At 56.5% G+C, this 19,917-nt stretch overlaps 1 protein-coding gene across 4 annotated transcripts in view; it reads left to right on the plus strand.

Moving 5' to 3' along the window:
• Positions 1 to 1,620: 1,620 nt before the first annotated feature.
• EDA (ectodysplasin A) overlaps positions 1,621 to 19,917 on the plus strand; it is a 66,393-nt gene continuing 48,096 nt past the window's right edge. For all 4 annotated transcript variants that reach the window (XM_071569648.1, XM_071569649.1, XM_071569650.1 and 1 more), the window contains exon 1: positions 1,621 to 2,005. In XM_071569648.1, coding sequence (XP_071425749.1) covers positions 1,724 to 2,005 — 282 coding nt within the window. In that variant the 5' untranslated portion in view covers positions 1,621 to 1,723. The remainder of the gene's footprint in view (positions 2,006 to 19,917) is intronic.

Consider the following 19,917-nt stretch of genomic DNA (forward strand, 5'->3'; position numbering starts at 1 on the left):
ATTAACACCTTGGTCTATTCTTTTTTTCCTCTTATTTTCCCAAATTACATCCTGTTTTCCTCAGGCCTCGTCTCTGATTTGCTCAGGTGATTTCTAATGCTCTATTCCAATTTCCTTGCAGCCCGTGGCAGGAGGAGAGCACGGCACAGCACCTCATTAATCTCATTATCTATCTCGCTATCAATTAAACCCTCTGACTGGTGATAGAACCTGCAAAGACTTTGCGGACTCGTTTTGTTCGTTGCTTCCCCGGCTGTGAACCATCAATGAACTGCTCCCGTGCTGCGGGGGCTCAGCCGGGGGTCCCCCTCCTCAGCCAGGGGGTCCCGCTGCCCCTGCCCCTGTTCCAGCCCCGCGCCGGGGGCTCTGCCGGGACCGCGGGGGGAGCTGCTCCACACCGGGAGCGCCAAAGCCCCTGGGAATGAATGGAGGGGGATCTGCTGACACCGGGAGCGCCAAAGCTCCTGGGAATGAATGGAGAGGGATCTGCTCCACACTGGGAGAGCCAAAGCCCCTGGGAATGAATGGAGGGGGATCTGCTGACACCGGGAGCGCCAAAGCTCCTGGGAATGAATGGAGAGGGATCTGCTCCACACTGGGAGAGCCAAAGCCCCTGGGAATGAATGGAGGGGGATCTGCTGACACCGGGAGCGCCAAAGCTCCTGGGAATGAATGGAGAGGGATCTGCTCCACACTGGGAGAGCCAAAGCCCCTGGGAATGAATGGAGGGGGATCTGCTCCACACTGGGAGAGCCAAAGCTCCTGGGAATGAATGGAGGGGGATCTGCTCCACACCGGGAGAGCCAAAGCTCCTGGGAATGATTGGAGGGGGATCTGCTCCACACCGGGAGAGCCAAAGCTCCTGGGAATGATTGGAGGGGGATCTGCTCCACACCGGTAGAGCCAAAGCTCCTGGGAATGAATGGAGAGGGAGCTGCTCCACACCGGGAGCGCCCAAGCTCCTGGGAATGAATGGAGGGGGAGTGCTGCCACTGCTGTCCCTGGGCACGGGGCGGGATGGGTCCAACCGCACCGGGATTGGGCTGGGACTGGGGCTGGGAAAGGGACCAGAGCTGGGACTGGGATTGGAATCAGGACTCGGATAGGGACAGGGCCCACCCGCAGCTGATTGGACTGGGAATAGGACTGAGATTGGGACCGGGATTGGGATTGCAACCAGGACTGGGATCAGGATATGGACCGGGACTAGGATCAGGATCTGGACCAGAATCTGGATCTGAATCGGCACCAGGAACAGGATCTGGATCTAGATCTGGACAGAGACCAGGACCTGGACCTGGACAGGGATTGGGATCTAGACCTGGACAGGGGTCAGGATCAGGATCTGGACCGGGATCAGGATCTGGACAGGGATCAGGATCTGGACAGGGATGAGATCCAGGTCAGGATGGGGACCGGGAGGGCGCCTACCCGCGGCGGGGCGGGGCTCCGGCTCTGCCTGGCCCCGCCCACCACCGGCCCCGCCCACCACCGGCCCCGCCCACCACCGGAGCGTCCGTGGTGTGACCCTGCCCCGCCCGGTGCCCGGCCCGGTCCCGCCCCCTCGGTCCCGCCCCGCCCCCCGGTGTGGCCCCGCCCCCCGGCCCCGCCCCGCCCCGCCCGGCGCTGGCGGGGGCTCGGCCCGGCCCGGCCGCGCAGCCCGCGGTGCCCGGCGCGCCCCGGGAGCAGCAGCGGGGCCCGCTCGGCTCCGCCCGAGCGCACCATGGGCGCGGAGCGCAGGGCGGCGGCGGCGACCCGCGCCTGCTCCTCCTGCGGCGGCGGCGGCGGCAGCTGGCGGCTCTTCCTCGGCTTCTTCGCGCTGTCGCTGGCGCTGCACGTCCTGACGCTGGGCTGTTACCTGGAGCTGCGCTCCGAGCTCCGCCGCGACCGCGGCCCGCAGCCCGCGGCCCCTCCGCGCCGGGACGGGACGGCGGCAGCGCCCGGAGCGCCCCCGGCCCCGGGGCGCCCGCAGAGAGCGGCCGAGGGCGCGGAGCGGCGCCAGCAGGTGGGTCCGGCCGGGCCGGGGGCTGCGCGCGGCTCGGGATCCGCTCCCGCTCCCTTCGTGCTCCATTCGAGCTCCTGCCCCGCTCCATTCCTATTCCAGCCCCGCTCCAGCCCCGCTCCATTCGAGCTCCTGCTCCGCTCTTGCCCCGCTCTGTTCCAGCTCCTGCCCTGCTCCATTCCTCTTCCAGCCCCGCTCCAGCCCCGCACCATTCGAGTTCCTGCTCCGCTCCTGCCCCCCTCTATTCCAGCTCCTGCTCCGCTCCTGCCCCGCTCTGTTCCAGCTCCTGCCCCGCTCCAGCCCCGCTCCATTCCACCTCTATTCTCACTCCGACCCCCGTCCTGCCTCACTGCATTCCAGCTCCTGCCCTGCTCCATTCGCGCTCCGGCCCCGCTCCATTCCTATTCCAGCCCCGCTCCATCCCCCGGCGCGGGTGCCGCTCCCCGGGGCGCTTGGGAACGGTTTGGTCTCGTTTGGGTTGAAAAGCCCCGTCTCTGGTGCGGGGCTGAGGCGCGGGGGGAGCGCGATTTCACTAACCCGGGCCGGGGGTGATGGGCTTCACCTGCTGCCGCCGCTTCCATGTCGCGACAGCCGCGGTCCCGACAGCCCAGCCGTGGCCGGGGGCGGCTCTGCGCATCCCGGCCCCGCGCACCCTGCGCTCGCCCGTGATGGGTTTCGTGGTCTCAGTGTCCCCCCAGCCCAGGTGCATCAGCCGTGTCGGTGGTGCCTCTCTGTGCCCCCCGCAGCAGCTCCGAACTCCGTGCGGGACAGGTTGGCATCTGTGTCCCGCTGGTCCCCACGGCTGTCCCGAGCCCACGGCCGGGTCGCCTGTCCCGAGAGCGTCCGGCGGAGCCGGAGCGGAGCTGGGGCCTCTGCTTGCAAACTTAGCTCATTTTTTCCAGGCGCGAAAGTTCGCTGCGAGCAGGATAAGCTGGAGGAAGGAGTTTCCTCCCCCTCGAGCCTCCCGAGCGGAGGGTCCGCTCCCCAAAGGTGCTGGGGGGCTGTGCCGGGGGGTCCCAGTGGGGTTTCGGAGGGAGACGCCAAACCCCAGCACTCCCCAGCGGTCCTCGCCTTGCTGGTTATCACTCTGTGTGTGGGGGAAGGACAAAAATAGGTTTGATAAAGCGGCGAGTTTGGAAACTCTTCCTCGAACTTGGCAGCGGGCGGCGGTTCGGCCTCGGCTGCCCCGGGACAGCCGCGCTGGGGCTCCCATCGCTCCCGTCGCTGCCCGGAGCCCGCAGCTCCCGCAGTGCCAGCCCAGTTTAGCGCTGCCCTGGGGGAGCCGAGCCCGTGGTCATCGCTCTCGGCTCTCCCTGCTCTGCTCGGCAGTGTCAACAAACACAGAGTGAGCCGGAGCCGCCCGGTGTCGGGCTGGGATTCCTGGGTTGCCCTGGCACAGCACGCGGCCGGAGTGCCTGTCGTGTTATCGCTGCATCTGTTTAGTCTTTAGCGCTCCGCTTTGCAGCGAGTGTATAGTGGAATACCAGGGCAAATACTTCAGGCATTCATAAATTACGGGGCTGGGTAATTTGTCTTGGGATGCGCGCGGAGATCCAGGCGCGGCTCGGCACAGCTGACGGGCTCCAGATAAGGTAACGCTAATTATTTATTTCTTTTGCGTTTGGCCTGTCAGGCTTAAGATGAAAAGATCTTTGGGATGTGTGGAAGCAGTTGGTTGTGAGAGAAAGTTTGCTGGTGGTGGGGCCGTGGGGAGGGCTGGATGTCCCGATGTCCCGTGCTGCTGGCACCTCGGCGCCCGGGTCGGGGACTGTCGTGACAAAGTGTGATTAATGCGGTTTGTAGTAATGCTGCTCACCCGTTTCGTGCTAAATTTGCTGCCTTGCCATTTACTTGAGTTGATGCGCAGCTGAAAACAACCACTTTCCGTGCCCTGGGGTGCTGTGAGTGCATCCTGTCAGCAAAGAAAGGAGGTGTTTGCAAACAGCTTTATTTACAAAGTTCTCCTCAGGCTTCGGGTACGGGAGGAGTTCCCAGAGGCTTTTCCAGGCTGTGCTGCTGGTAAACCCAAAGTATGGTCCTGTGCACATAATGTTTGCAAAAATGAAGCCAGAATTACTAAATAATGAAGTCAGGAGGTCTGGTCAGTGACATTTCTCTGCTGGGGGCCACAGTCAGGCTTGGGATGTGTTGGGGGGGCTGAGCATCCTGCAGACCATGGAGCTCTGAGCCCTCGAACCATGAAGTGTTGTCAGGGAAGAGGCCAAGTGGTGACTTCGTGTGTTGTGATTGTTCGGGCTGGTTTAAAAACAAAAGACACTGCCCTTCCTGACCCTTTTTTTCCTTTATTTTTAAAATTATTTGATTTTCCCCTGCCTTCCTGACCTGAGGGGGGAAGGATGGGGAGTGATGGTCAGCACTGAGATTTTGGCTGAAATCTCACCTGGCCACATGCCAGAAATGACCTCATGACAGGAGTGAGATTTGGCAACTCGATAAGGCCCTGCTTCCCCATCTTACAGGGTATCCAAATGTGTAACTCATTTAGGATCCAAGGGCAGTTTTCCATGGCAGAGGGTGAGGCATTGTAGTCCACATCTTTGTCCCAGAACCCGCCGGCTGTTGCATCACTGTGTTGGCTGCGAGATGAGAGGGTTGTTAGTGCTGCTTTAATTCATCCACTCTTTGAGTGCTCTGAGGTGTGACAGCAGGTTTGGGGAGCACTGGCTGGTGGTATAAAATCCAAGTAATCCCTTTGGATGGGTGTGCTGTGGGATGGGATGGAATGGGATGGGGATTCTGCTGAGCAGTGCTCGTGGCTCCGCTCTGTTGATCCACAGCAGGCACTGCCTCCTGCCCTTCGGAGTATCTTAGGTCTAAATTAATTTGTATTTTGCTTTCAAAACATCATTGCTGTAGTGTCTGAGCTGTGCAGAGCATTGTTGCTGCACTTTTTCTGCAACCAAATACATGTTGTGCCACATTATCTGCCAAAACTTGTTTTTCGGGCAGTGCCAAGCGAAGCGCGTGCCCCGAGAGTGTCCCGAGATGGGCGGAAAAGCTGCCAGAGGCTGTCTCTGGAATGGGATCAAATACCATCAGTTCTGTCAGATCAAACTAATTGTAGAGGCACTTGAGGCTGGGGGGGAGGAGCAGGGGGTGCTGAGTCATCCAAAAAAATGTGCTGAGCAGCAGTTCTGCTCCTGGTGTTCGCTTTTGTCTGTGCCACGGTGTCTGTTCCTGGGCTCTGCTCCTCACCTTTCCAACAAGGGATGGTCCCACTTCTGAGTAGTGCTCACGTCAGCATTCCTGACTGTGGCATTACATGCAGAGAATTCCAGAATGGTTTGGGTTGGAAGGGACCCCTAAGCCCATCCAGTGCCACCCCCTGCCATGGGCAGGGACACCTCCCACCAGCCCAGGGTGCTCCAGGTCTCATCCAGCCTGGCCTTGGACACTCCCAGGGATGGGGCAGCCACAGCTTCTCTGCCCAACCTGTGCCAGGGCCTGCCCACCCTCACAGGGAAGAATTTCTTCCTTTCTTTTCCCTCATCAATGTGAAATTGCAGTTGTTTTGCCCTTTCCTGTCAGTCCCAGCTCCAGAGTCAGGGGCAGCACTCGGGTGCAGTTGTTGCAATGTGCTGTCAAGGGGTCTAAAGGTGCAAAAGCTGCTTCAGAGGCTTCTCCCACCCCAACATACCTGTAGCTCATCCATGCACCTTCATCCCCAGTCTGGCTCCTGCCCCCAGAGCCAGGAGGCTGTGCTGGCAGTGGTGGCTCAGGGCTGAACTGAAACCTGGCAATGTGCTGAAAGCTTTGAGCAGAGTGTCTTGGAAACGCTTCTCCAGCATCAGCCTCTTCTGGAAGCGGCCTTGGCACAGTATCCTCGGGCTCAGACATTGAAATACCTGCTCAGGACATGTGGATTGGCATTTCACAACTCTGATCCCAGGCTGTGGAAATGCTGGGTCTGTGCAGAAGGAAGATGGTGATTAGAGATGTGTTTCATGGTGGGTTTTCCCTCGAATTCCACTTTGTGGTCCTGGTTGTGTCTGGAGGAGGCTCTCCCAGGGCCATAAGGGGAGCCCACGGAGCCCTGTCTGGTTCATGCAGGGCTCTGGTTGCCTTTGTGCACATCTCCATCTGCCTGTCCTTGGCAGACCTTCCTGGGGCTGCCCAAGCTCTGGGGGCTGTGCAGGAACAGGGGCTGCCTGATATCAGATAGAAAACCTATTCCTGCTGCTGTGCCTGTGAACATTCCGTGCAAACTCTGGCATGAATCCATCACTTCTCCTTTTCAAATGGTCCAGGGTGGCAGGAGCGTGGCCCAGGCTCCGGGTGTGCTGCATCCTTTGGGAGATTAAATACAGCAGGAGCTGTGCCCTGAGGGCTGGAGGTGCATCCCTGGGGGTGTGGGGGTTAATTCCTGCTGTGAGGACAGACAGACTCCTTTGGCTGTGTGGGGACGGCCTGGCTGCTCCCTGGGAACTGTAGAATCACAAAATGGTTTGGAGTGGAAAGGACCTTTCCAGGCCATTGAGTCCAACTCCTGTGCCATGGGCAGGGACATCTTTAACTCAGTCAGGATCTTCCCAGCATCCTTATTCCCAGATTTATGGTGCTGTGTGGACACCCCCAAAGTGTGGGGAGGTGGCAGGGGTGAGGAGGTAAATAAAGAAAAATCCTCTGGGAGAGAGGAAGCAGTTGGAAAATACAAAATATAAATTCCAACTGCTGTCTTGGAGTTTCTGACGACAAGAGGGGGTTTGTTGCCCTGGGGAGCACAGGCAGCTGAGAGCTGTGGCCAGCAGGGACCAGGGGGCGATGCACCCAGTGATGCCCAGGAAGGAGAGGAGGAGGAGGAGGAGGGCCTGCAGCTCATGGAGCAGTGTGGGGATCCTGATGTCCTGTTGGGAACAGAAATGTGATGAACAGGGGAACGGCCCCAGCAGCAGGGAGCACCCTGTTGGAATGTGGTGCCTCCTTCCCTTCCAGGCTCCTGCCAGCTCTGCCCCGCCGTCCCCTTCCCCAGCTGAGCTGTGTTTGCTTTATTAGCATTTTCTGAAGCACAAATGCTGTGACTGGGTGTGAGGACCAGGACATTTGACCAGCGTTTATTGAATTCCTTGACACACAACACTGTTGTTGCCAGAGTGAGTGTTTGACTGACCCGTGACCAATTGCAGGAGGTTTCCACAATTTTTTGAGGAGTTCACTGGCAAATCCTCAAACCTGGGTTTTTAAGAGCACTCAGTGGCATTCCAGGGTTATCTTTCCTTAACCCCAGAGTACACAGCGCTGTATCAAACCCATATTATTCTAACCTTTTAACATTATTTCTCTTACCGCACAATAACATAAATCTTCTCTGCTCTCCCATACACATGTAGTGTCTTGTAATGCTAATTAAACTGCACACCATCCTAATTTTGCTCTCATACTAATCCAATATATTTTTCTTGACTGGGAGCCAAACCCTGAGAGCTTCAGAGCATGCGGAGCTCTCATTCCAGGCTTATTATATGTTAATGGCTTTATATTTTAATATCTTTCAACACTTTGGGAGGATGTTATTTTTAGAGGTGTCTGGCTGCAGAAGGTAACCAGTCTGGGAGAGGCTGAGGGGGCTTGGGGGATGTGGAGCACTGAGTGAACTCAGAGCAGTGTGTGAGTGTCAGTGTGTCTCTGAAGAGGTGTAATCTGTCAGGACCCACTGGGCACAAGCCTGGAATTACAGGGAGATTTGGATGCGATTTTAACACAGTAAAGTGCCTTTATGGGGCCGTTGCAGTGCTAAGTGCTCTCTTGTTAAACTCTGGGGTTTGTGTGCTAATGGTGCCCATGCCACTCGGCCTGGATGCTGCTACACCAGGAATAATCACTCCCAGATGGGGGCCTGTGGAAATGAGCTCTTTCCATTAGGCCAAATGAAATGCTGCTCTAAGTCCTAACGAGGCAGGATCTCCTAACGAGGCAGGATCTCCTAACGAGGCAGGATCTCCTAACGAGGCAGGATCTCCTAACGAGGCAGGATCGCATTGATGGGTGCCAGGGCTGTGACTCCTTCCAAAAGGGGAGTGCCAGGATGCTCCTGCTGAGGCTGCACCTCTGCTCGCTGGGGATGGCCCTGCCAGCCACTGGAGGTGGCATGTGAGGCTGCAAGTGCTTTAGCTCTGCACAGAGTGAGAGCAACCAGGCAGTGAAGGACCCTGGCACCAGCAAGTGCCTCTGCTTGGGTTTGTTCAGGAGTTTGTTCCAGTTTGTACTGGGAGAAGTGTGGGCAAACAGCGATGGGCACTGGGTCGTGTGGCTTTGCAGTGGTGGATGTTGAATGTCATGGGGTTGTATGGCCTGACTCTGCACTGTATGACCCTGCCCCAAAGGGCATTGCATGGCCTGGGGTTGTGTGTCCTGGGGTTTTGTTGTGTGGCTTTGCAGTGGCAGGTGTTGCCTGGCTCTGCGTGTCAGGGGAAGGCATGGCATGGCATGGCATGGTGTGGGGCTGTGTGTGGCATGGCCTTGCCATGGCAGGGGGCTCGTGGCATGGGGCTGTGAGTGGCATGACAGAGAATCACAGAATCTGCTGTGCTGGGAGGGGCCCATCAGGGTCAGGTGTCATTGCACAGCTTGGGGTTGAGCTGGGTGGCTCTGGCTGGGCACTGGGTGGCAGGAGGTTGGGCTGGGCTGGGGGTGGCAGGAGGTTGGGCTGGGCTGGGGGTGGCAGGAGGTTGGGCTGGGCTGGGGGTGGCAGGAGGTTGGGCTGGGCTGGGGGTGGCAGGAGGTTGGGCTGGGCTGGGGGTGGCAGGAGGTTGGGGTGGCAGGAGGTTGGGCTGGGGGTGGCAGGAGGTTGGGCTGGGGGTGGCAGGAGGTTGGGCTGGGGGTGGCAGGAGGTTGGGCTGGGCTGGGGGTGGCAGGAGGTTGGGCTGGGGGTGGCAGGAGGTTGGGCTGGGCTGGGGGTGGCAGGAGGTTGGGCTGGGGGTGGCAGAAGGTTGGGCTGGGCTGGGGGTGGCAGGAGGTTGGGTTGGGCTGGGGGTGGCAGGAGGTTGGGTTGGGCTGGGGGTGGCAGGGGGTTGGGCTGGGGGTGGCAGGGGGTTGGGCTGGGGGTGGCAGGGGGTTGGGCTGGGGGTGGCAGGAGGTTGGGCTGGGGGTGGCAGAAGGTTGGGTTGGGCTGGGGGTGGCAGGAGGTTGGGTTGGGTGGCAGGGGATTGGGCTGGGTGGCTTTGCTGTGGTGGCTTTGCTGCCATAGGCGGTGTGTGACGTGGCGTTGCCATGGTGGGCATTTCTCACTGGCATTGCTGGCATGGCCAGGATTGTGTTGTGCTGTGGTCACTGCGTGTTGCAGCAGGACACGGATCCAAGGGCTGGGAGCTGCCAGCTGCTTCCAGGAGCAGTGAGGAGGAGGAGGAGAGGGCTGGGGAAGGCTCACCCTCCTGCCAGACCTGCCTTGGGCTTTGCCCATGTGTGAGCCAGCACAGCCACTGAGAGGGTGCAGTTGTGGCTTCGGGAGGTCAGACCCTCCCTGTCTCTGCTGTTTCCGCTCCTTGGCAGTGCCCGGTGTCCCAGAGAGGTGCCACAGTGGGTTAAATCCCATCCAGGGCAATGGGGTCCCTCGAGTGCTGCCTTTGTCCTTAATCCCTCTTTGCAATTCATGGCACCTCTGGGCTTTCAGCCTCTCCAGAGCACAAAGCACCAGGAGGGGAGACAGTGAGGATGTTTATTATGTCGGCACTGGAAGTAAAATGCAGCTCTGGAAGTCAAATCCACCTCGGAGCAGGTCCTGGCTCTGGAATTGGGAGTGATGTGTGGGTGGCAGAGATGCTGTGACGGGTTGTGGTCCTGCACAAACCTCATCTTGTAACCACAGAGTCATGAAATGTTTGCCCTGGAATGACCTTAAAGCTCATCTTGTGCCACCCCTGCCATGGGCAGGGGCACCTCCCACCAGCCCAGGCTGCTCCCAGCCCTGTCCAGCCTGGCCTGGGACACTCCCAGGGAAGGGGCAGCCACAGCTGCTCTGGACAACTTCCCTGTTGTCTCTTCTCCCTTTTCCATTTCTTACTTTAATTGACTGATGTTGGCATTACTTCCCAGAGAGGAGAGCAGACCAGTGTGCCCTGTTCAGCAGGGCAAAAAAATGACATTAAAACCTTGGACTATCATTATTATTTGACAATAACATTTATATTCTCTAAAAAGAAATAAATCTTTGAATTCTTCCTTTTATTTTCTGCTCTGTGAAGTGTGAGTGGCTTTCCCTGGGTTTCCCAGGGAAGTGTGAGGATGGGACCCTGTGTGGGACAGGCACTAATGGCCTAAACAGGCTTGTGGGATCCTTCCAGTCTTCTCCACGTGCTGGGCTCGGTGAAATTAATCCAGGAAATAATTTTGAAGCAATTATTTCCTTCAACTTTTCAAACAGTTGCTGAGCTACTGCTGCCCTTTACCAGCACTTTATTCTAATTTTCCCATGGGGTAGGAAAATGGGATAAAGCATTTAAAGCTGGTGGCTGGAACTGTTGCCAACCTGCCTCGATGCCGAGAGGATGAGAGTTCAGGCTCAGAACTGAGGGTTTATTTTACTTTTTCACTGCAGTTGCTGCTGTTCCCGGGGCTGCAGGAGGGGCAGCAGTTCTGCCTGGAGAGCTTGAATTCTCACGTTTTCCCATAAAACATACCCTGTGGCAGAAAAATTGGATCAAACTGGGAGTTCCTGGACGTGCAGCTGATGAGGTACATCCAGAGAGCAGGATGGAAACCCGTGAAGAAAATAGTTGGGTCTTACAGTGCAGCTGTTTGTATCTTTTTAGTGATAATGAACCCAATGAGTAGTTGGCTGCCTGTGGCTGGAGGGGCTTGTTGGTGCTTGCTCAGTCTGGCTGTTAACTCTTCCTGGGAAGGAGCTGATCCCATCCAAGGGCAGGAGTTGCTTCCATGTGCCCTTGCAGGAAATTGTGGGAGATTTTTGAGGTCAGAAAATGATGGTGGAGAAGGCAAAGTTTAAAGATGTTATTTGTCGTTTTTAAAGGACTAATAAATCTTGTATTTAACAGTATTTTTACTGCCAACATGGAGTTTATTCCTGTTGTAGACAAGAGTTGTTTTGGCTCAGAATACAACTCAGATTCCTGGTCTGCTCAGAGCTTGGTGTGACAGGACAAGGGGAGATGGGTTTAAACCAGAAGGAGGTTGCTACAAGGAAGAAATTCCCCCCTGTGAGGGGAGTGAGGCCCTGGAATGGAATTCCCAGAGCAGCTGTGGCTGCCCCATCCCTGGAAGTGTCCCAGGCCAGGTTGGACAGGGCTTGGAGCACCCTGGGATGGTGGGAGGTGTCCCTGCCCATGGCAGGGGGGTGGAACGAGATGGTCTTTAAGGCTCTCAGTTCAGGCACAGCACCAGCAGCAGGTGGAGCAGGGGAATCCCTAAATCCCTTAACCACCGTGCCATGGAGGCTGGGAGCTGTGCTGGGCTCCACAGCTGCCCCTGGTACCTTGGCATCACCCTCACTGTGAATGCCCAGGGGGTGGTGAAGTCCTGGAGCAGGGTCTGGCCACTGGTGCTCGCTCCGAGGGGAGCCCAGGATCCCACCCCAGAGACACCTGAATGGCACTGCCACTGCTGGGGGTGCCAGCCGGGCTGGGCAGTCCGTGGGCTGTGCCAGGCACCAGGGCCATTCCATGTGTGTGCCATCTCCGTGTGCCAGCCGAGCTGGGGCTGCAGGAGGAGCTCTGGGGACCTGAGGTCGTCAAGTGTTAAATGCAGAGTGTTCTCCTGCAGGCTCAGCTCAGCCGATCCCTCTGGCACCCGTTTCCAACAACAGCCGGGATTAGCCAAGGAAAATGACGCTGGATGCAGCAAAGGGCTGTCAACTCTTTCCTCCCTGAGCTGCTGGGCTGCTCTGCTCCTGCTTTGCAGGACAACTGGGCTGTTTGGAAGTGATGTGGACTCTGGAGGTTCTCAGTGATGCTTCATGTTCCCTCTCTCCATCCTCACTTCTCATGAGGTCCCTCTGCAATTGTACTGCTGAGTGAGGGCTGAGTGTCACATTTAGCTGAGAGTAATTCAATTTCTTCTCCTCTGGTACCTAAATATTGGACCAAGGAGGGATTTTGGCTGAAATATTGACTAGCTGGTTCCTGAAGTCTCTCTGAGCCCAGCTGTGTGCAGGTGGTTGCAGGTGGGCTCAGGAGAAAAACTCCAGAGACCCCTGGGCTGGTGTCCCCCCCCTCACTGACCATGAGCTTCTCTGCTTTTGGGCCCTACTGACTCAAAACCATTTTTCCCCATGTTTGAAGCTGCTGAAAACCCAAGTCATAAATGATAATGGAGATGGGGTGGTTGGGCTGTCACCTCTGGGCAGGTCCCAGTGCAGGTGCCATGTGGGTCCAAACTGGTGTCAGGAGCTGGAACTGAAGCAGTTAAATGTTCTGCTGCTGGTGTACAACAGCAGCCAGGTATCTTCCAGGGGATCCAGGGGTGCTGTCTGAAATCTGGCAAATAGCAAAAATTTTTATGTCTGTGAAGAGAAATCACAGCCCGAGGCGACGGCTGACAGGGAAGGTCTCCTGACATATTTACCAAACGATTTTGTTCTCATTAAGTGCTCAAAAAGCCCAGACCTGGAGAACAACAGCAACAAAAACGCACTGCAGGGTTTGTCAGCAGATGCAGCTTGGAGATAACAAATGATTTTTTGCTCTTTGTTTGACTCCTTGGCGTTTAGTGGTTAATTGGAGAGAGGCCAAGTGTGGTGAGATAGTGCACGAAACAAAGTTTTGAAAACACTGCAATTGAGTTTGTTGTGCTTTTTAACTTCAGTCTGTGAGGCTCTTGGAGGAGGTTTCAGAACAACTAAAGGAAACATTTGGCTTGGACAGTAAAAATTGAGTTTGGAAGGCGTGGAGGGGAGTAACTTGTGCAGCCTTTCCTGTGACCCCAAAAGCCATTTCACCCCCACCCCAACTGGGCTTCACCTTCGCCTGGAGCTGGGTCTGGAATTGGTCTTAAATGTTATTAAAGAGTAATAAATGTTTCTGGGAGGATCAGGGAGCTGTGCCCTGTGCTCACCCACCATCCCCTCCATTCTGGTCGTTGTGTGTGTTTGAAGGATGAAGCCAAACTGCATTTGTGAGAACTGGGGACGCTTTGACTTGAAAAGTCAGGAATAATGGTTTATTTCAGGTTATAAAGTGCTGATGTTGGTCCTGATCCAGCTGCTCCCCTTGGTTTCAGTAGGATCTTGCAGAAAGGCACTCAGTGAAGCTGGTCCAAAGGGTGTCTGGGATGCTCTGTGAACTCTGGCATGTGAAATTCCAAGTAATAAAACTCTGGAAGTGTGGCCTTCGAGGGTTATTGTACAAGGAAGGGCATAAGAAACATGACACTGGGATTGTATTCCTGGCAGAAATGCTTGGCAGTGGGGACATTTTCCTTTGGTTTGTGTTGCTCACATGCCTTTCTGCCCTCAGTGTGAGCAGCTGCCATCTCCCCATGAAATATGCCCACGGTCCCAGAGCCGCAGTTATTGCCCCCAGAAATCTGCCCTCCCTCCTCTTTATTCTCAGTCCTGCCCCGAACGGACCCAGCTGGAGTGTTCATGCTGGTAAAGAGGTTGGTTGTGGGGGAGCAGCACAGTTAGATGTGCTTTGAGGAGGGGTCTGGCAGCGAGAGCAGCCGGGGGTTCCTCTGGCCGCGGCCCCGAAGGGCTCTCCTGTCGCGACATGTCAGGCTGACGGCGCCTGCCATGCAACAGCGGGAACAAAACCCAGGGCAGCTGCCTGGATGGGGCCTTTTAAGGCTGGTGCTCTGGGTTTGAAGATCTTGGACTTTGTAGGGAAAATTTATGGTGGTTACCAGCGGTTTAGAGATGGGAGAGATTGTTCACGTCCTGCGTGATGCCCTGTTGGTCCCGTGTCCCCGGCGGCGGCTGCTGTGGTGGCTTTTAGGTGGTCTGGTTCAGCTGGGCTTGGTGTGGAGATGGCTTTGACACCATAATGGGAGTGATGTAGGTCGACTGGAAGCCAGTGGAGATGTGACAGCTTGAGTTGCAGAAGGATGAAGGAGGAGTCGTGCCCAGTGCTCAGCTTTGGCTTTAGCTTTAGGTGCGGTGGATTGTGCTGCTCGTTTGGAGATAACGAATTGGTGGATGGTTTGGGCTGAGTTTGGCCTTTGTGTCTATTAAAGGGGTTTTTTCCAACATGATCTGCCAGGGTTGTTGTCCATGGGGGAGCAAAACCATCAGTGTGTTTGAGAAGGGCTGATTGCTGCGTCTTCAGGTCAGCAGAGCTGGACTTTGCTGGTCAGGAGGCTCCAAAGACATTTGGGCTTTGCTGCATCTTCCAGTGTCACCTTGATGGAAGTCAAGGAGTGTTGGACTGAGTATTGGGTGGGATTGATGGCTGTGTTGGGGGTTGGGTGGTCAGAGAGAGGTCCAGCTGTGTCACTGGGGGGGGGTTCAGCCTCGGTGGTGACCTCAGGGGTAGTTCTGAGGGGGGGCTACAGGGGTCTGTGCTGGACCTTGATGCAGACTGTGGTCTGGAGACCTCAAGGCTGGTGGTTCTCATTGTTTGAGTATCTGAGCCACAGAGGGGCAGACTGTGACTGGGGCACTGCTGGGGCCCCTCAGACCCTGGGTCAGTGTGGGGACCCTCTCAACAAGAGAAGGGAATGGAGCTGGGCAAGGGTCTGAAGCAGCTGAGGGAACTGGGAGGGCTCAGCCTGGAGAAAAGGAAACTCAGGGGAACCTTCTCTCTTACCTGAAAGGAGGTTGTGGACAGGTGGGATCGGTCTCTTCTCCCAAGTGACAAGACTAAATGGCCTCAAGCTGGGCCAGGGGAGGTTCAGGTTGGATATTAGGGAAAATTTCTTCATGGAAAAGGTTGTCCAGCCCTGGCACAGCTGCCCAGGGCAGTGGTGGAGACACTGTCCCTGAAGGGATTTAAAAGCCATGTGGATGTGGCACCTGGGGACAGTGGTGGCCTTGGCAGTGCTGGGGGATGGTTGGACTCGATGGTCTCAGAGGGTTTTTCCATTTAAATGATTCTGTGATTATTCACTCTCGGGCCCTGCTGTTGTTGTCTGTTTTCAGATTGAAAGGACTTGAGTTATTTCATACAGGATCTTGGTGTTCTTTTCTCCCTGTGGTACCTCCAGAGCAGAACTCTCTGCATAGAAATGAGGCTGAATTCTCAGGCTGACCCTGGGGCTCCCCCGTGGGCTCCCCTGGCCACAGCCATCGCTGCCCTGAGATGCTGCCCCTCAGGTGTTTCCTGAGCACGATTTGGGGAAGCTGAAAACTGTTCTTTTAAGACTTGGGCTCCTTACATGGTCAGTTGTGAATTAAGGTTACACAAAATTGGTTGTTTAAGCTGATGAGCTGTTCTTAGAAGGAGTTCAGTGGGTCTAGATGGGAGCAACTTGTTCCACCCCCTGCCCTGGGCAGGGGCACCTCCCACCAGCCCAGGCTGCTCCAGCCTGGCCTTGGACACTCCAGGAATGGGGCAGCCACAGCTGCTCATGCTGGTATGATAAAGGGATGGAAAACCCTGGGCTTGAGGGGCTCTGGTGGATATGTGAAGGATTATTCTATTTCTGTTTAAATAGCTCTGCTGAGGGGCTGAGGTTGGCTGAGGTGAGGGAGGAAGATGGGGAGGAAGACGCAGCGAGCCCCTGTTCCACTGCAGTAGGATTTCCAGTAGGAGGATGCCCCTGGAAGAGCGTGTGGTTGTGCCCACAGCCATTAAGCTCCATAATCTTGCTGTCTGTATCGACTTACAAATGAAAGCTTGCAGTAATTTGGAGCAGCATTTGAATTGTGACTGGTAGTGATGATGCTGAGCTTGTCTTTTAATGCTGAGTTTGGAGTCTTTGAGGTTTGGATTAAAAAAAAACTTCAATGAAACCACAAAAAAGACATTGGAAGCATAACTGAACAGGTGGAACAAATTTGTTAAATCTGTTATTGGGAAAACAGCAACTTGCTTTTAAGAAATAAATCAATCTGCAGCTCAGTGTTTCATAATGAGGAGTGGGATAGGAAAATCTAAAAATATCTACAAATGGGAGCTAATGCTCTGAAGGAACAGATCCAAACTAGAATATAATATTGCCCATTGTGGTGACAATAAGGATTTTAAAGTTCATTGAGATCCTTGCTGTGATGCAGATGGGACTTGAAGAGGCAGCATATTTCACTTGGCCGTGGCCAGTTTTTATTTGCATAATAACTTATTAAATGTATTGCCAGTAGCTCCCGGAGCCCCCGGTCAGGATTGGGAAACCACCATGAGTTCATCCTGCTCTGCCTGGGGAGACCAGAGAGGCACCAAGAACTGGGAGGGAGGCAGGGAGGCGTCTCTAGCAACTAATGCAAGGGATTATGTGCTTGAAATGGCAGGAACAAGCAGAGTTTTAACCCTCCTTTGGGATGGGGTGACCTTTGAGTACCTCAGATCTTCTCACCAAGACCTGTTTTAGGGCTCTTTGTCCTTCAGCTGTCCCTCCTCCTCTGGCATGAGCTTTAGCAGCTGGTTTTAATGAACTAAAGGAGCTTTTCCAGGTGGAAAATGTGTCTGTTGGCACCTGGGTTTTCAGGAGCCAGGGAATCAGTGCTGTGGTCTTTGTTATCACGGAATCATGGAGTGGTTGGGGTTGGAAGGAACCTTTTCTGCTGCTTCCCCGTTGCTGCTCAGGCAGCAGAGCCAACCCCACATCCATTTTTCTTGGAAAGCTATTCCATCGCCTCATCACTCTCTCTCAGCAGGTTCTTCCCAGTGTTCTTGTGGAGTTTTCCTGGCTCAGCAGAGCCTGGGTGCTCTGTCACACCCAGCCAGGCGAGGCTTGGCCACTGCCCTCGCCCTGCCTGCTCAGTCATCCCTTCCCTCGCCCTCTGGGACCTGCCCAGGGGATTTGCCAGCGCTGCTGAGGAGTAGCTCTCCCACTAACCAGATCCACATGGGCAGCTGGTGCTCAGAGGGGAGTAGGTGTGTGCATCCACAAAGCTGTGGATTTCTGCCGGAGGGAGCGGAGCTGGTGCTCAGCGATCGCCCTTCGGGAGCCCTCAGCGCTGGGGGCTTCTCTTCTGGCACTTAAAACCTGGGAAAAAGACCCCCCAGACCTCTCCAACTTCCAAATTCTGGCTGGGGGAAGAATTTTGGTGTTGTGGAGTTGTAAATGAAGAGGTCAGTTTTTCACAGCCAGGTGTTGCTGTGATTGCTCAGGGACAGGGATGGTGTGTGGTGGCACAGCTCTGGCGCTGGGGTCACTTGGGTTTGGGTTTGCCTGCAACTGCTTTAGGTTGGACCTCAGGAGAAGGTTCTTCCCCCAGAGGGTGGTGGGCACTGACCGGGCTCCCCAGGGCAGTGGGCACAGCCCTGAGGCTGGCAGAGCTCCAGGAGGGGTTGGACAGTGGGACAGGGACAGGGTGGGATTGTTGGGGTGTCTCTGCAGGGCCAGGAGTTGGACTGGGTGGTCCTTGTGGGTCCCTCCCAGCTCAGCGTATTCTGATTCCAGCTTTGGTGTGCCCAGGGCAGGTGGCAGTGCCACTGTCCTCTGTGCCAGTTTGAGGTGCCCAAAGGCTGGTGCTGCCTGTGCCTTTGCCATGGTCAGTGCTGGCATTTGGCCAGGAGCAAACAAGCCAGTGGGGCTGCCATTTTCCTTTGGAAGTGGATCCCGGGTCTGTCACCAGGTCCAGGGATGGGTTTCCATGGCTGGAACTTGCCAAGTGTGTTACAGCAGCATTTCCACCCCAACCCCCAGAGCAGACTTAGAGGATTTGTTTCTCAGCTCACAACCATGACCACCATAACCTGGTTGTTGGTGTGCCAGGCTCTGGCAGGGTCTGTGGGGTTTGGGTGCTGGGTGGGCTCTGCTCTGGGCGCTCCGGTGGCACCGGCAGTGCCCCCGTGTGATCCTGTGGCTTGGTGGCTTCTGTGTGACACTGGCCACGAGTGGCATCTCCACTCCAATGGCCATGGGGTGCAGACATGGCAGGGGAGGCCCCAGGACTGGAGCTGCCGGGGTGGCACCCGGGGGTACTGCCAGAGGTGCCGAGGCTGCCGGAGTGACCGCGGGGCTGCTCCGGCCGTGAGTGGCATCTCCACTCCAATGGCCATGGGGTGCAGACATGGCAGGGGAGGCCCCGGGACTGGAGCTGCCGGGGTGGCACCCAGGGGTGCTGCTGGAGGTGCCGCAGTGACCGCAGAGCCACTCTGGCCGTGAGTGCCATCTCCACTCCAAGCATGGGGAGATGCCACTCCAATGGGCATGGGGTGCAGGTGTGGCAGGGGAGGTCCCGGGGCTGGAACTGCTGGGGTGGCACCCAGGGGTGCTGCCAGAGGTGCTGGAGTGACCGCAGAGCCACTCCAGCCATGAGTGGCATCTCCACTCCAAGGGCCATGGGGTGCAGGCGTGGCAGGGGAGGCCTCGGGGCTGGAGCTGCTGGGGTGGCACCCAGGGGTGCTGCCAGAGGTGCCGAGGCTGCCGGAGTGACCGCGGGGCTGCTCCGGCCGTGAGTGCCATCTCCACTCCAAGCATGGGGAGATGCCACTCCAATGGCCATGGGGTGCAGGCGTGGCAGGGGAGGCCCTGGGGCTGGAGGTGCCAGGGTGGCACCCAGGGGTGCTGCTGGAGGTGCCGCAGTGACCGCAGAGCCGCTCCAGCCGTGAGTGGCATCTCCACTCCAATGGCCATGGGGTGCAGGCGTGGCAGGGGAGGCCCTGGGGCTGGAGGTGCCGGGGTGGCACCCAGGGGTGCTGCTGGAGGTGCCGAGGCTGCTGGAGTGACCGCAGAGCCACTCTGGCCGTGAGTGGCATCTCCACTCCAATGGCCACGGGGTGCAGGCGTGGCAGGGGAGGCCCCGGGACTGGAGCTGCCGGGGTGGCACCCAGGGGTGCTGCTGGAGGTGCCGCAGTGACCGCAGAGCCGCTCCGGCCGTGAGTGCCATCTCCACTCCAAGCATGGGGAGATGCCACTCCAATGGCCACGGGGTGCAGACATGGCAGGGGAGGTCCCGGGGCTGGAGCTGCCGGAGTGGCACCCGGGGGTGCTGCTGGAGGTGCCGCAGTGACCGCAGAGCCACTCCAGCCATGAGTGGCATCTCCACTCCAAGCATGGGGAGATGCCACTCCAATGGCCATGGGGTGCAGGCGTGGCAGGGGAGGCCCTGGGGCTGGAGGTGCCGGGGTGGCACCCAGGGGTGCTGCTGGAGGTGCCGCAGTGACCGCAGAGCCGCTCCGGCCGTGAGTGGCATCTCCACTCCAAGGGCCACAGGGTGCAGACATGGCAGGGGAGGCCCCGGGGCTGGAGGTGCCGGGGTGGCACCCGGGGGTGCTGCTGGAGGTGCCGCAGTGACCGCAGAGCCACTCTGGCCGCGCCGGCACTCGGGGCTGAGGGGCTGGTGGAGCCTTTGTGTTCCTGCTTTGAAGCTCTGCTCTGAAAGTGTTGTAATGAGATTTTATGATGTATTCTGGCAAGGTCCTGTTATTTTGTGTGTGGATTTATTGTATAATGAATTGAGTGATTTTGAAATGTTTTGTGCAACGCTTTTTTGGAAAGGACATTGTATTTTGTTTATGGGATGTGTGAGTTTTTATGAAACTTTATTTAGCTTTTAGCAAGAATAATCTTTATTCAACAAATAGTGCAAATAAATCTTTAATTGAACAAATATGTGCCAACTTTCAAACACAGTAACAAACAATGACATGAAACAAGGAAACTTTGGAACAATATACAACTTTAAACATAGTATTAAAAAAAATAACCAGCAAAAAGACAAAAAACAACTCAAAACCTTCAGCAAAGCAGATTTGGGGCTGTGGAGAAAGGCAGAGTGCAGTGCACGTATGTGGGACCTGCCAGGCGGGAGGGAGAGGGGCAGGGAGTGATGCCTGCTGGATTTTGGGAATGCCCAGGGGTGGGGGTTGGAGGGAGTGGGCACGGCTGGGCTGTGGGATGTCCCT

The sequence above is a fragment of the Pithys albifrons genome, chromosome 14, assembly GCF_047495875.1.
Source record: "Pithys albifrons albifrons isolate INPA30051 chromosome 14, PitAlb_v1, whole genome shotgun sequence".
Lineage (NCBI taxonomy): Eukaryota > Metazoa > Chordata > Aves > Passeriformes > Thamnophilidae > Pithys > Pithys albifrons.